The following is a 16,176-nucleotide window of genomic DNA, read 5'->3' on the forward strand; positions in this document are numbered from 1 at the left end:
GTTTAAACAAAGAATGGAATATTTCTATCAGAGATGACTTCTAAATTTATTCATCTTTCCATACGTACCGTTGGATTTGGTAAAGAGTCACAAATTGTTGAGATATTGTTTAAAATCTAATACTGCTTCTTGATTCTAAATTCGTTCTACGAGTTTCAATTCCGTCCTAACGCATTGAAACGCCATTAGATTTTCTTCGTCCTACGGATAAATGTAGAAAAACAGGATTCGCTAGGAGCGCTTCTTTTGTTTTTTTTTTAACAATGAGCGTAAATACTCATACAATGCGCTCTAACAGGATTTATGTTGTAGCTAATGAACTAACGCATCGGAACAAACCTATTATTGATTTGTGCACGATGAAATAATTGATATTATTGATCTTTTCTGGTCGATAGAACGGAAATGGGCGATTACGACGAAGTAGTGCTCTACCCTACGCCAATCGATAGGAAATTTGTGTACGAATCTGTTAATATTGAGGGGGTTAAAAGGAAAGGGGTGTAATTCAGCTGCAAACACATTCCTTGATTCGTGTGTTATTCTGGATGCTAGATGAGAACCTCCTTTATCAAACTATGTGGCAGAAATAGCGCAAAATCTGTTAATCTGTTAATAAAGCTGTGGCTATCAAAAGAGACAGTCGATCAAGATTTTTGATCAAAGTCACTTACACCCCTTTCCTTTTAACCCCCTTAATTAAGACCTTATCACTTTTCAAAATGTCTATTGAAAGTTGCACGAATGTGCAACTATTGCTATGACAATTAAAATTATCACCGATTGCCTGCGAAAAGCACTTTCCCTAACACAGATTTCAAAATTGAATTCCATCCGCTCTCACCGAACGGTGTTCTTTCAATCACCGCGTGTGGTGTGAATGGTGGTGTTCTCCATAACAGAATGAAAGGCTCCCCGCAAGCAGCTAGCTATAAAGGCTTCCCACAACCGCTGTTCGGATTCAGTTGCTCGTCGTGAGCCGCTGTGGGCCATCTATGCTAAGCGCGTCACCCTCGTTCCAAACAACATAAAGCTCGTCAGCAGTGTTGAACACCCTAATAGCTCAACATTACTCAACCATCGCGACAAAACGGTCCTTTTCTGGACAACCATAAATTATTGTTGTTTAAAAGTTAGTTTGCATTGAACGTTCACTCGCCTTGCTGCCAGCCACATCACTCCCAGCTCTTTGATAATGTACCCAGCAACAAAACGTGTGTGGTCAAATGCGTCAAGTATTGAAGTGGTACATACAAATACTTGCAATGACCGCATACCACATGACCATGTCAATTAGCCAATTTTTCGCTTTTTTTTTTAAATTATCTATTGAATAAGACCGAAATTCCGTGCGTTTTGTTCACGAAAATGTGTAATTTTGTCATCAGAAAACGAGGCGTTTCCGTGATGGGAAAAGTGGTTTCCCTAGCACAGTCGCCGAATATTGATATCAAGCGGGTTTACAAATATAGCAGCGCGGTAGCAACGGGTTTGTTTTGTTTTTCATTTGAACATTGTGATATATGAATAAATTTGGATTTGGGACAAAAATGTGGACCCAAGGGACAGCAAAACATTCCTATGGAAGACCCGAAACATCCGTAAATGTGGAAAATTAGTAAAAAAGGATCTAGATTTTTTTAATCAACTTCTTGTTATGCTTCATGAATGAATTTGAAACCAGTATGTGCCCTTGGTGGTCATGGAACGGTCCTTCAAAAGATTCGGAACTTCCGTAAAGGGAGCCAATTCGTAGAAAAGATCCTAGGGCTCCGTATTTTTTAATCACTTATTTTGATGCTACATTAATGAATTTTGGATCTGAGGCCAGCATGGGAACTCTGCTAGCCACAATCCGGTCTTTTGGGAGGTCCGGACCATGCGTAAAAGTGATAAAAAAGATTCACTTATTCTGAAGCTACATGTATGAATTAGGATCTAGAAGATTTTGAACATCCAAAAAGTAGTAAATTCGCGTAAAAATTCTACACTGAAGCAATTGGACATAAGAATTCCATAAGATCCACTTATGAATTTTAGCCACAAGAAATCAGTATGAATTTCACTGATTTGCCTTATGAAAAATAATGTTGACAAAAAAAAAAAAATCGGAGCAGACTGAAACCGAACCATGGACGTTGAGATTACGAGGCCCGTGTGTTGACCACTCGTCTTTCAAAACTCGGGTAAATGAATTGGTTAAAAGCGTATAAGAGTTACCTCATGTTACCCGAAAATCATTAATAAGTCACGCTTATGAAATTCATATGTGTTGGTCATAAGTCGAGCCTTATGAAATTCTTAAGTCTATTTGCCTCAGTGTAGTTTCATTTGGGCTTCCCTGAGGTATTAAATCTTTCCTACACACTAATCTAGCATTTAGTTGTTCGGTATTTTTTTGTACTGGGCTTACACCGTAAAACGAAAGATTTACTGAAAATTCAGTTTAAATCAGAAGAAAAACCGACGTTCTGTAAAACACAAACTGAACTTCGGTATCGTTTGATGGAAAATACTGTACACAGAATATTTATTTACTGAGAAAGTCGTTAATATCCAAATTTTAGTGATTTCACGAAAAGTCAGTAAAAATAATTACTGTGCATAAAGTAGTCTTTATTTTTTACCGACTGGTCAGCAAAATAGCCATCTTGTTTTACCGACCACGAATTGTAAAACTCTAACCTGTCAATTTTATTCCCGCCGCCATTTTAGCTTCAGTAAAATCCGGGAGCAAGTGTTTAATCGCGCAGTTTTGTTAAAATTTGAATTATATCATGAATTATATCATGACGGAACTGAGAAAACTCGACAACGAAATTGAAGTACTATTTCGTTAGTACCAACAATTATTATTTACTCTTTTTGCAGTTCCTTGATCTCCAGCAAATTTTGATTAACCAAATGGATGTTTGCATTGTTTTCTTTCACTGTCGATGCGCTGTTCCGGGGTACGTCAAGGGATTAAGTCGTCATATTAATTGGCATATTATAAACTGTGAATTGCACTAGGATTCGTGCTTTTATAACTGCACATTCACTACTTTTAATACAACTGGGTAACACGGTACAATAATGAACCAAATAACTGTCTTATCAGTTAAATTTCAGCAAAATAAACAAAACAAAATACTGGGTTTTCCAGTATACGCAACTCAAACCAATTACTGAATGAACAGTTATTTTTGACAGATTGACTTTACGGACAGTTCGGTAATGCAAATTATTTCTGTGATGATTACTGGGCGATCCGCAATTCAAAAACCCAGTAATATTTTACTGACTCCAGTAATCTAAAGTTAGTGTGTAAAGTTGATTAATTTTTCTATTGTTCCGGAAATTTTAATCATATTTATAAAATTTTCTGAAGACCTGCCATTGTTTCTGAATCATCGCAGAATTCATGAAATTATTGAAATATCCCATAATTCCTTTGAATTCCTTGAAATATCCTTCTATTTTCCTTAAATAAACGAAACTGATATGAATATCTCTAATCATCTACGAAGTTCCGGGAACTTCCCAAAATATAATGAAACTACCAAAAAATCTATATACCTCTGAAGGTCTCTAGACGTTCTTGAAGATTTTGGAACATTTTAAAAGATCTCGCGATTTTCTTGAACATAATCTGATCGTCGCTGAAGTTCCTGCATTTTTTCCAGTTCCTTAAACTGCATTGAATACCATGGAACTTTCTTAAAATGATCTCACATTTTCCTGATGCTCATGTAAGATCTCTTATGTTTCTGAAATTTAAATAAAGGTCTTGGTACTTTGATGAAGTTTCGGAAATTCCCTGAGTTTCTTGGAACTTCTTAAACATTCTTCAATTTCCATGAAATTAGTCTATTTATTTATTGATTTATTTATGTTTTCCATTCCTGGAGTACTTTCAATTCTATTGAAGTTCTTAGTACTACCTTTATGGTACGCTATGGAGTTAGCTCTATGGTACTACCCTGAACTAAATAGCACTGTCAAAAAATTTCTGAATTTTATTGAATTGACCGGAATTTATTAGAGCTTACGCATACGAATATTCGAACTTCCTTGAAAGTCTGGAATTTCTTGAATTTCTTGAAGCTATGAAGTTATTGGAAGTGCGGTTAATATCTCTGAAATTCCGTAAAGCTCTCTAGTTTAATAAGGTACTTGGAAGTTCTTTAAAATATCGATTTTCCTCAAGTTATCTCCACATCTCTGAAATTATTATGACTCCCCTAAAGTTCTCTGGATATCCCTGAATTTCTTAGATTTTCTTAAAAGGTCCTGCAGTTTTCTGAAGCTTTTGGAACCACTTTAAAAATCCTGAAGTTTGCCAGAAGTTCACAAAAAATTGCGGAACTTTCCTTTTGTTCCCGCAGTTTGCCTATGAAACTTCTTTAGTACTTCTTTTCACTCCTCAGACTCTCCTGAGGATCTCTATTGTTTCCTGAAGTTTACGGAACTTCCCTTATGTTTCCTTGCTGATGTTCCTGGAATTGATCAGAAATTAATGGAACTGCCCCGAAGATCTTTAAACTTCCCTTCAAACATGGATCTTCTGTTTACTTTCCTAAAATTTTCGGAACTTCATGACGGTTTCCTCTATTTTACTGAAATAAATGGAACTCCCATAAATTTCTCAAAACGAACCTTAAATTTTAGGGACGTTCCTCAAGTTCTCACAGTTTTCCTTATATTCATGGAACTGCCCTAACATTTTCAAAACATACCCGAAGTTCACGTAACTTACTCATAGGTCATTAAGCTTAAATTTTCCTGAATTTAATGGAACTGTCCGGAAGCACTTGATCTTTTTAATTTTTTTTCCTTGATTTTTTTCCGTCGATCTTGTTTTCCGTGCTGAGCACCAATGCTACCGACGCCAGGAAGGCAGCTCCCACACCTGGACCCTAACTATCGACCCATCAACTCATGAACCGGAGACCAACGGCTTTACTTCCCTTCCGAAGGAAGGCGTGATCAGGGATGTTGTGCCTCAGAACATCCCGGCGCCGACGGTCCCTAATTTGGGCCCATACACAAATTCAGCAATCGATTACATTTTCAATAGCAACCAAAAATATCCATTAGTACCGTCCCAATTACGCGTTCATCTAGATACAATTGATAAATAGCAGATTTTTAGCGATGGGCCCAATCTTAGATACATAGGCCAACATTAGAGCCATTTCCCCAACATATTTCATTTCCGCACCGCTATCATGTCCAAGAAGATCAAGGAAAAAATACCACAGCATTGTTCTAAACTTGCTTCCAAGCTTCCAACCCATCGGTCCTTTCAGGACCACATAAAAGAGTTAACTAAAGAGTTCAAGTAAGAGGTTGTATCCAAGACATATCGTCCAAGACACCGACAGAGCACCTCAAAAACAGAACTCTCAAATTGCTTCAAAATTTAAACCCATCGAACTTTTTCACTCATAACGAGCTAAGAAATCAATTTAATATTTACTATACATTTGCTGTGACATCAAAAGTACCTTTCGTAATTTTACGTCAAATTTACGGTCGTGTCTAGGATACAACCTCTTACTTTTTTTAAACTTAAACCGCTATCTAAAAAATTAAACAAATTTAAATGCGAAATTAGTTCTCGTATGTTAAACGAATATCACAATACAGTGCCCATTCGATTTTGGCAACAAGCCCGAAAATTTAGTGTTGCTAAAAACGAACGGTTTTATGATTTCGTTGATTTTGAACCACCGTGAGTACTCTGTAAGACACAGGCGTTATTAATAATTAATTGTTTATTAAAAAAAGGAGCAACAATAACTCATTTTCAAAATCCTTTCGATTTGGCACGGTGCCCAAAACGAACGGTTTTGTGGTTTTGTAGCCAAAATCGAACCGTGCTAAAATTTAACGGGTACTCTATGTCTAAAATAAGAGTTAAGCACATCAATAAAGACATTAACAGGCATTGGACATAAATTGGTGGTGAATACAACCTCCACCTCCAGTCACTACATCAGCATACGTACTGGTCTCTTTCTTATTCCGTTGTTGGTTTTCTTCTTCAGTTCGTAGTCGTACTGGCTGCTTCCGATCTTTCCGCTTGGGGCAGGAATTCATCCGATGGCCCTCCGTCTTACAAATGAAACACAAAATTATGTTCTCTTGAAAGAATATGGTCTCCTTTCGATTGAGGAAATGCAGCTAGTTGGGAATCTCCTTTTTTACGTACATATATAGACCTCGCACACCTGTGTGGATATCCAGGATTAGAGATGAACTAGCCTTCGGCTAAAAATCTCTTAAATAAAGATTTAAAAAAAATAATATATATATATCCAGGCTCAAGGCTTCTGGAAATTTCTCCCGAACTACACGCTTTACATCACCCTGTTTCCCTAGCACCAATGCTAGATCGCTATCCGGGACATCTGGTAATAGGTCGTACACTCTCAAGTATTGAACGGTGCCCCCAGCAGGCAACATGCGTACCTAGACTGACTTCCAACGGCATAATGAAAAGTTAATTGTTCACGTTTGTTCAACAAGCAATGAAGCATCGAATCTTCTGATTTGAACTTACTAAACATAAATTTTTCCTCCGCTATACGATATGTAACGATCATCTGCACAAGATCCGCGTCCAGCGCTTCCACGAAGTTTGCAATTTCATCCATAGATGGTCTCGCCGAGCCATGTGAGAAGCTGAACCTAATCGTCAGTTGTATTTTCAACGGACATCTCTAGTTGTTTGCTTCCAACGGGGCAACGATAAAAGTGAACGAGCCTCAAACAATGAGCATGCACCACCACAATGAGTTGCTATCGCAAAACAGACTATTATGTGACTCGCACCGAAAAATATACACACCTGCTTGTGTCAACAGCTAAAAGCGAATTGGTTCTCATCACTATACCCTTATGAAATGACGATTCTAAAATTGAAGGCAAATCTTGTTAACTGAGCATTGGTCAGTGATTGTCAAATTATAGCGCTATCTGACTTTATTAAACATCCGATTGGTTTATTGTTCAGTAGATGGGTTTAAAGTTTAATAATAATGAAACCCCCAAACCATAACAAGCATACCAAATCAAAAGCCCATTTCTCGCATTTCAGTCAATTCTACAGCAGTTCCCGGACGATCATAGGCGGAAGTTCTTATACCAACTGATAAGTCGAGAGCAGCACTTTGTGACGGCTATCAATTTCGGAATTGAACGATTTGTGAACCCGCTAAGGGAACGGAAGGATATCATTTCACCCAACGATCACAAAACACTCTTTCAGAACATCGACGAGGTACGACTTTAATAAAGTTTGCAGTTGAGATATTAAGTTTAATCTTGATTTACTTGATTTCAAATGCAGCTATCCCGAATATCAGAAGACATCCTAGAGCAAATCATCCAGGATGAAACCGAGCCTCAAATCCATTTTGCTTCCCGCGTCTATCTGTCCAAATGTACGGCCCTCTGTGCGGCCTACAAAAAGTACTGTAACGGCCTGAAGAAAGCAGACTGCGTGCTGGTAAGCCGCGTGGTTTTTTATACCAAAATTCGAAACTTAAATCATTTTTTTCGGGCAGGTCAACAAATCGAGAAATAGTAACTGTGATTTTATGCATTTTATTACGGAGCCACCGGTGCCACGGAAACGTCCAGACTTAACCACCTTCATACATCGACCGTTGCAACATTTTAGGGAAATTTTAAAACTATTCCAGATGATCGCCTCCCACTGTCGTGTAGATAGTGAAGAGCATAACAACTTCAACAGCATCATTAATGAGTTGCAGGTAATTCTAGGGAGAGATATTGATTTGATCGATGGAATTTAATAAGAATCATCATAGGTGGCATATCGGGAAATAACCGTCGGCGGTGGCCTGATGGAACCAATCGGGGAAGGTCGACCGTTGTTGACGTTACAAGACTTGGAAGCGCGAATGGTTTTCACCAAGTGCAAACCATTTCAGCTGGCTTCCCATGGAAGGCAGTGGATTTTCGGTAATAGACTAGAGGAAATTGGTTGGGAGTGTCTATCTAAATTGATTAAACACTATTTGCAGGTGGTGATTTATCGCGAGTGGAAGGCCGATCGGTGAAACCGTATTGGACGTTGTTGTTTAGTGATATCCTACTATTTGCTAAGGTTAGTCGAGACCGGGTGCTGTTCATCACGGAGGAACCAATTTCGCTGTCTACGATAACGGATTCATGTTTCAACATTCGGAAAAAGAGTAAGTATTTCTTGTATGATTTGGGAAAAAGAACTATGAGTCAATGAATGACTTTCGTATAAAACGGGGCACATTTAAGGCCCACGCACATTAGATCCGGATCGGACGCGTTGCGGCAAAGTGAAAGCTAAATCTATTGTCTAACTGTCAAATTTACGTCAACGCAACGCAAACGGATCTAATGTGCGTGGCCCTTTAGAGTTTGAATAGTTGGTACTCCTACACATCTGCGTTGCACCATTAGTGTTGGAGTACCAGTACATGCTATATGCATTATAAATTGGCCCCATTTATTTGCAAGTCTGCTTAGCTATTAAAAATTAAGGAGGTCTGTCGTAGATGAAAATACTTTTTCATAATGCAATATTTGTTTTTTACAAATTTTAATTCATGTTAAACCAAATTATATATCTCAATTGCATTAATTATAAAAGGCGGATTGCGAATCGGTACACGGCCAATGAGATCCTCTTAAAATTTGGTCAGATTTCCCTCAAATTCGCAAAACCGCAGGTTATACTCATAGACTCAAGTGAAATGTTCTCGATTTTCCTCAAAAATGTGCTCGAATATTAAGAAATTCGAGCGAAATTATACTCAGCCTATTAATATACTGAATGAGAGTTACCTACAGATTTTAGAAAAAAATACTCAGTCTATGAGCATCCCGAGTTTTTGCGAGTGGAATCTCACTCAATTTTGAGTTGATCTCATCGGTCGTGCATCAGTCTTACTGATATTGTGTACAAGTTTTTAGGTACATACTTACAAGTACTACGGACACGTTCAACATAAAGCCCTCTAGTTAAAGTTAGGACGAATGTTACCACAAAACTGAAGAAAAGCTGTTCCAATCGAGCAAAGCGGTGCATTTTGACGGTTCGATTGGAACAACTTTTGACAACTTTTTCAACATGCAGACTGTTAAGTAAACTCAGACTGGCTAATTGAAATTGCAGTGTTTACTACAGACGGTATTTGCTGGATTTGCTGGAATCCCAGTCGGGTTCGCTGGAATCCCAGTCGGGATTCGCTGGAATCCCAGTCGGGATTCACTGGAATCCCAGTCGGGATTCGCTGGAATTCCAGTCGGAATTCGCTGGAATGCCAGTCGGGATTCGCTGGAATGCCAGTCGGGATTCGCTGGAATCCCAGTTGGGATTCGCTGGAATCCCAGTTGGGATTCGCTGGAATCCCAGTTGGGATTCTTTCGAATCCCAGTCGGCATTCTCTGGAATCCCAGTCAGGATTCGCTGGAATCCCAGTCTGGATTCGCTGGAATCCCACTCGGAATTCGTTGGAATCCAATCCGGAATTCGCTGGAATCACAGTCGGGATTCGCTGGAATTTCAGTTGGAATTCACAGGATTTCCAGTCGGAATTCACAGGAATCCCATTCAGGATTAGCTGGAATCTCTGTCAGGATTCGCTGGAATCCTAAAGATGGTTTTTATTGAATCCCCAAACAAAGTTCGTTCAAATCCCAGTCGATATTCGCCGGAATTCCAGTCGAGATTCGTCGGCATCCCAGTCGGGATCCATCGGAATTCCAACCAGGATCCATCGGAATCCCTGCTAGGATTCATCAGAATCCCGGAAGGGATTCATTAGATTCCAAGTAGCTATCGTATGATTCTATAGAATCTTGAAAAAGTAATCTGTGAGGTTTTTTTTTTCAGCACCGATATCGAATTCGATATCGTAACATCGAACGGAAAAATATGAAATCTTATACCACATGTTCATTAACATATTTTAATATTGCAGATACCGAGTTCCGGATAACGACCGATCCGAACGGTCGCCAGATCGAAAGCCCAACCGTTCACTGTGCTCCGGATTTGACCCGCACGCCCAAGAGAAATTCCAAGAAGCGATGCATAGTTCTGCGGGCGCCATCAACCGAGCTGAAAGCCGTGTGGCAGAATCTTCTCACCAGACAAATGTAAGACCAGCAACTTAACGTTCTAATCACTGTTCCCTGTCTAATTCCACATTTCTGACCACTACAGATTCCTAGTCAACGCAACACTTGGATCAACCCCGCTGAGCAGCCCGCTGGATTCGCCGGACATCCTGCAAACGCTGGTCCCCATCGGAGACATCGGAGCAAGGGCTGCTTCGATGGCATCGGTCAAGGTACCTTCATTGGACAACATCCATCTTAAGAATCAACAGGTGTGTTCTAGCCTAGGTCTAGCGTCTTCTTGTAGTAGTGTCTCTTCACTCTCGAATGCCATCACTTCCAATTCGGTAACCACAACGTTAGGGTTTAGTGCCAGGAAATATTCTAGTTTAGCAGCCCGAAGTAATACCATCGACAGTAGAAGCTACCGATCGCTGTCAACGGTTCCCGGATCAATCTCCGAACTGCCTGAACTGACCTTGAACAATAGTACAAACTGTTACAAACCAACTAGCCAAACCAAATCGGACGACGTCAATAGCAACTATCTCCCCAAAGCATCGTATCCCATCGAAAACCTCATTGAAGAAAATCACACGGATTACTCGTCCAAAAATCCAGTCTCTCCCAGAGACCGTATGATGAACAGCTTAACCCGTGGATCCCGGGATAACATACGCTCGATTGTTGAATTCAGCTTGAGCTCCGTGGGACGATCTTTCATCGACAGTGCCGATGATTCGGAAGACAATCAATCCCTCAGCGGAGACTACGTAAACACTCCAGATACCCCTCCGCCAAATGTATCTCCCTCGTCGTCCCACAGGAACTCGGAAACGTTTTCAAACGACTTCAAGACCTCGTCCTCGCCGAGTGCAGCCGTTTCCCCGATGGAAGGCGACTGCAGCAAGTATCTGCTGGCGAGTGGCTACGGAGGATCGTGGGATTTACTGGAGTTGGATTTGGACTTTCATCAGGTTAATTATGATCCATCGTTTGGAAACGATGTGACCGAGACGGAATTTATGGGCGATGACGACCCGTTCGGAATGCTGCCCACGCAACCGACGCCGCCAAATTTATTGGATCTATAGTTTTACTTGCAGATCTGTTTCAGCAGCAACGAGGACTGGGCCGGATGTAAGTTTCTGGACGCGAAGGAAACCGAAGCAAAGAAATCCGTGCGTACCGTTGGCAGTCAGTGTAGAGAGTAGGATGGGATTTTTTAGTTTGGTTAGTGAATGGAAGGCTAGGGTTGGGAAACAAAACTCGTGGTTCTATTTTTAAATAAGGTGGCCGGTTTAAAGGAAGAGATATTAAGTTCTATTTGCACACAGATAGAAACATCTAAATTTTGCCAGTCGCGTAAAATCACTCGTCGTTTAGTTTTGAGCTGTGGTTGGCATAAGTAACGAAATTTTATTGCAAGCTTGCAGAGTTTTTGATCTAATTTTCGGCCTACTAAGAACAAATGGAATGGTTCTACTTAAGATGACTTCTAAATTTATTTAGCTTTCCATGTTTGATGAGAGTCAAACATAGTGTGGACTACCTGGGAAATCAAAGAATTTAAGGGAATCCCATTTTGGGCCTGGAAAGTCAGGGAATCTCAGGGAATCAGGGATTGAAGTCTTGGGGAGCGGAGTATTTAGCAAAAACCCAAAACTTGATAACTTCCAAAAAATATAACTCAAAACCAAAAACAGCGGTAAAGGCAATAATAGCTGCAATTTCCAAACCTACGACTAGATGCCTCTCTTCAGATAACGACTTGAGTGCGGTACAACCGATAGAACTGTTTCCACAAATCGTAGGTCGTCACCATCCCTCCCCAACTGGGGAGTTTGGTAAAAAGAGATGATCAACCCTATTCGTAACTTCCTCAAAGTTGTCTTTGCTCGCTTTCTACTCGCTATACACAATTTTCACACTGCAGTACTCTAACGGGAAATATCACCTCTATTCTTTCATCTCCTGATCTATCGTATAAAAATACCACTTTAAGTCTGTTATTTGACGCTTAGCATCTTCAACTATACAAAATCTAGTTTCCAATAGGTATTAGTTGTCACATTGTGTGTTTTCAGGTAGTATGCAAGAGTCTAGAATACCCGTTTCCTTGATCCCTGCTAAGCAAAGTGGATTATATATGAAAATGATTAAGCTTTCTGCAACGTCAAGTTCCCAAGGCGAAACTATACTCCTTTGACAAATTGCTCCCCTTGGAGAATATATGCTCTGCAACCTTAGATCTGAAGTCACAATGAAGTCCTTTTTTACTTTAGCGATGTATTCCTTGAACCTCGTTCCCAAAGTCCTTTTAATTTGAACAATGTCACATTGCGGACAAGACATTTCGTAGACACCGGCTTTTCCCAAGACATTCACTAGGTCCTTTGTTGATCCCAACACCGGCTTCAGTTGATTATTCCTACTGAATAGTAAATCTAGACCAGATCGAAGTCAAAAAAATAACGAACATCATGCAAATAATTCCTAGCTCTTCAAACGACTCTCATAGCGGTACCGGTGATTACCTCCCTGTCGTCGGTAGCATTGGTGCTCAGGGCGGAAAACAAATCAACGCAAAAACCACTCTCATCAGCACAAAATGGTCACTTTTCTTCACATAATTCACAGCATACAAATTCTAACTTGGCGATATAGGGAAACCTATAGAAATGGCTCATATTTTTCTAATAGCTAGGTATAAGCACAGAGAACAGACATGGAGGCTCGAACAAAATTTCTCTAAAAACTTGTGTAAAGATTCCTATTCGACTTAAGCGCCACTAACGGCGACTTCCCCACTTAAAAACCCTCTTTGACAACATGATGGCGCTGGCGTTGCACAAATTACACTAGACACTAAGTACTAGTAGCGCCAAGTGGCAATTTTCAACAGAAAATTTATCGATACTAGCGCCAAATTCGTCGAAAGTCTGAACTGATTTGCACCTTCACGACTCACACACAAGAAATCCGGAAGGTCAACAAAAATATTCCTGAACACTATCAGGATCCTTGCAAAACTGAAACAGACTTAAATTTTGCACCTAAAAACGCTCCAAATCTCGATTAGAGCCGTATTAACGGAGATAAATCGATTTAAAGATTTTCATAACCGCCAGCCTGAAAAAATGGGTTGGGAAATTTTTTTGATGAAAATTTTTTTTCACACCTAAAAACTCTCCAAATCTCGATTAGAGCTGTATTAACGGAGATAAATCGATTTAAAGATTTTCATAACCGCCAGCCTGAAAAAATGGGTTTGGAAATTTTATTTTGAGGAAAATTATTTTTGACTGGGACATGTTTTTTGAGGATTTTTTTTTTTTTTTTACTCCTAAAAACGCTCCAAATCTCGATTAGAGCTATATTAACGGAGATAAATCGATTTAAAGATTTTCATACCCGCCAGCCTGAAAAAATGGGTTGGGACATAGTTTTTGAGAAAAATGTTTTTGACACCAAATAACACTCCAAATCTCGATTAGAGCCGTATTAACGGAGATAAATCGATTTAAAGATTTTCATATCCGCCAGCCTGAAAAAATGGGTTGGGACATGTTTTTGGAGGAAATTTTTTTTGACACCAAATAACGCTCCAAATCTCGATTAGAGCCGTATTAACGGAGATAAATCGATTTAAAGATTTTCATATCCGCCAGCCTGAAAAAAATGGGTTGGGACATGATTTTTGAGAAAAATGTTTTTGACACCAAAAAACGCTCCAAATCTTGATTAGAGCCGTATTAACGGAGATAAATCGATTTGAAGATTTTCATAACCGCCAGCTTGAAAAAATGGGTTGGGAAATTTTTTTCTTGAGGAAATTTTTTTTTTGACTCCTAAAAACGCTCCAAATCTGATTAGAGCTATATTAACGGAGATAAATCGATTTAACGATTTTCATACCCGCCAGCCTGAAAAAATGGGTTGGGACATGATTTTTGAGAAAAATGTTTTTGACACCAAAAAACGCTCCAAATCTTGATTAGAGCTATATTAACGGAGATAAATCGATTTAAAGATTTTCATAACCGCCAGCCTGAAAAAATGGGTTGGGAAATTTATTTTTGAGGAAATTTTTTTTTGACTGGCTCCTGACTCCTAAAAACGCTCCAAATCTCGATTAGAGCTATATTAACGGAGATAAATCGATTTAAAGATTTTCATACCCGCCAGCCTGAAAAAAATGGGTTGGGACATGTTTTTTGAGGAAAATGTTTTTGACACCAAATAACGCTCCAAATCTCGATTAGAGCTATATTAACGGAGATAAATCGATTTAAAGATTTTCATACCCGCCAGCCTGAAAAAATGGGTTGGGACATGTTTTTTGAGGAAAATTTTTTTGACTCCTAAAAACGCTCCAAATCTCGATTAGAGCCGTATTAACGGAGATAAATCGATTTAAAGATTTTCATACCCGCCAGCCTGAAAAAATGGGTTGGGACATGTTTTTTGAGGAAAATGTTTTTGACACCAAAAAACTCTCCAAATCTCGATTAGAGCCGTATTAACGGAGATAAATCGACTTAAAGATTTTCATACCCGCCAAAAATGAAAAAATGGGTTGGGACATGTTTTTTGAGGAAAATTTTTTTGACTCCTAAAAACGCTCCAAATCTCGATTAGAGCCGTATTAACGGAGATAAATCGATTTAAAGATTTTCATACCTGCCAGCCTGAATAAATGGGTTGGGCATGTTTTTTGAGGAATTTTTTTTTTTGACTCCTAAAAACGCTCCAAATCTCGATTAGAGCTATATTAACGGAGATAAATCGATTTAAAGATTTTCATACCCGCTTGAAAAAATGGGTTGGGACATGTTTTTTGAGGAAAATTTTTTTGACTCCTAAAAACGCTCCAAATCTCGATTAGAGCCGTATTAACGGAGATAAATCGATTTAAAGATTTTCATACCTGCCAGCCTGAATAAATGGGTTGGGACATGTTTTTTGAGGATTTTTTTTTTGACTCCTAAAAACGCTCCACATCTCGATTAGAGCCGTATTAACGGAGATAAATCGATTTAATTTTTTTTTTGACTGGCTCCTGACTCCTTATAACGCTCCAAATCTCGATTAGAGCTATGTTAACGGAGATAAATAGATTTAAAGATTTTCATACCCGCCAGCCTGAAAAAATGGTTTGGGACATGTTTTTAAGGAAAATGTTTTTGACACCAAAAAACGCTCCAAATCTCGATTAGAGCCGGATTAACGGAGATAAATCGATTTAAAGATTTTCATACCCGCCTGAAAAAATGGGTTGGGACATGTTTTTTGAGGAATTTTTTTTTGACTCCTAAAAACGCTCCAAATCTCGATTAGAGCCGTATTAATGGAGATAAATCGATTTAAAGATTTTCATACCCGCCTGAAAAAATGGGTTGGGACATGTTTTTTGAGGAAAATGTTTTTGACACCAAATAACGCTCCAAATCTCGATTAGAGCCGTATTAACGGAGATAAATCGATTTATAGATTTTCATACCTGCCAGCCTGAATAAATGGGTTGGGACATGTTTTTTGATGGATTTTTTTTTTTACTCCTAAAAACGCTCCAAATCTCGATTAGAGCCGTATTAACGGAGATAAATCGATTTAAAGATTTTCATACCCGCCTGAAAAAATGGAATTTTTTTTTGACTCCTAAAAACGCTCCAAATCTCGATTAGAGCTATATTAACGGAGATAAATCGATTTAAAGATTTTCATACCCGCCAGCCTGAAAAAATGGGTTGGGACATGTTTTTTGAGGAAAATGTTTTTGACACCAAAAAACTCTCCAAATCTCGATTAGAGCCGTATTAACGGAGATAAATCGATTTAAAGATTTTCATACCTGCCAGCCTGAATAAATGGGTTGGGCATGTTTTTTGAGGAATTTTTTTTTTTGACTCCTAAAAACGCTCCAAATCTCGATTAGAGCTATATTAACGGAGATAAATCGATTTAAAGATTTTCATACCCGCTTGAAAAAATGGGTTGGGACATGTTTTTTGAGGAAAATTTTTTTGACTCCTAAAAACGCTCCAAATCTCGATTAGAGCC

The 16,176-nt window shown here is 39.0% G+C and overlaps 1 protein-coding gene across 2 annotated transcripts in view; it reads left to right on the forward strand.

The window, feature by feature from the left end:
* PsGEF (Protostome-specific GEF) overlaps nucleotides 1-16,176 on the forward strand; it is a 188,682-nt gene that overhangs the window by 112,045 nt on the left and 60,461 nt on the right. For both annotated transcript variants that reach the window (XM_065236692.1, XM_065236701.1), the window contains exons 6-12: nucleotides 7,085-7,267; nucleotides 7,337-7,495; nucleotides 7,554-7,763; nucleotides 7,821-7,974; nucleotides 8,037-8,207; nucleotides 9,975-10,152; nucleotides 10,220-10,385. In XM_065236692.1, coding sequence (XP_065092764.1) covers nucleotides 7,085-7,267; nucleotides 7,337-7,495; nucleotides 7,554-7,763; nucleotides 7,821-7,974; nucleotides 8,037-8,207; nucleotides 9,975-10,152; nucleotides 10,220-10,385 — 1,221 coding nt within the window. The remainder of the gene's footprint in view (nucleotides 1-7,084; nucleotides 7,268-7,336; nucleotides 7,496-7,553; nucleotides 7,764-7,820; nucleotides 7,975-8,036; nucleotides 8,208-9,974; nucleotides 10,153-10,219; nucleotides 10,386-16,176) is intronic.

Source organism: Ochlerotatus camptorhynchus, unplaced genomic scaffold (assembly GCF_037179485.1).
Source record: "Ochlerotatus camptorhynchus isolate MF236.1 unplaced genomic scaffold, CSIRO-AGI_Acam_v1.1 ptg000041l, whole genome shotgun sequence".
Taxonomy (NCBI): domain Eukaryota; kingdom Metazoa; phylum Arthropoda; class Insecta; order Diptera; family Culicidae; genus Ochlerotatus; species Ochlerotatus camptorhynchus.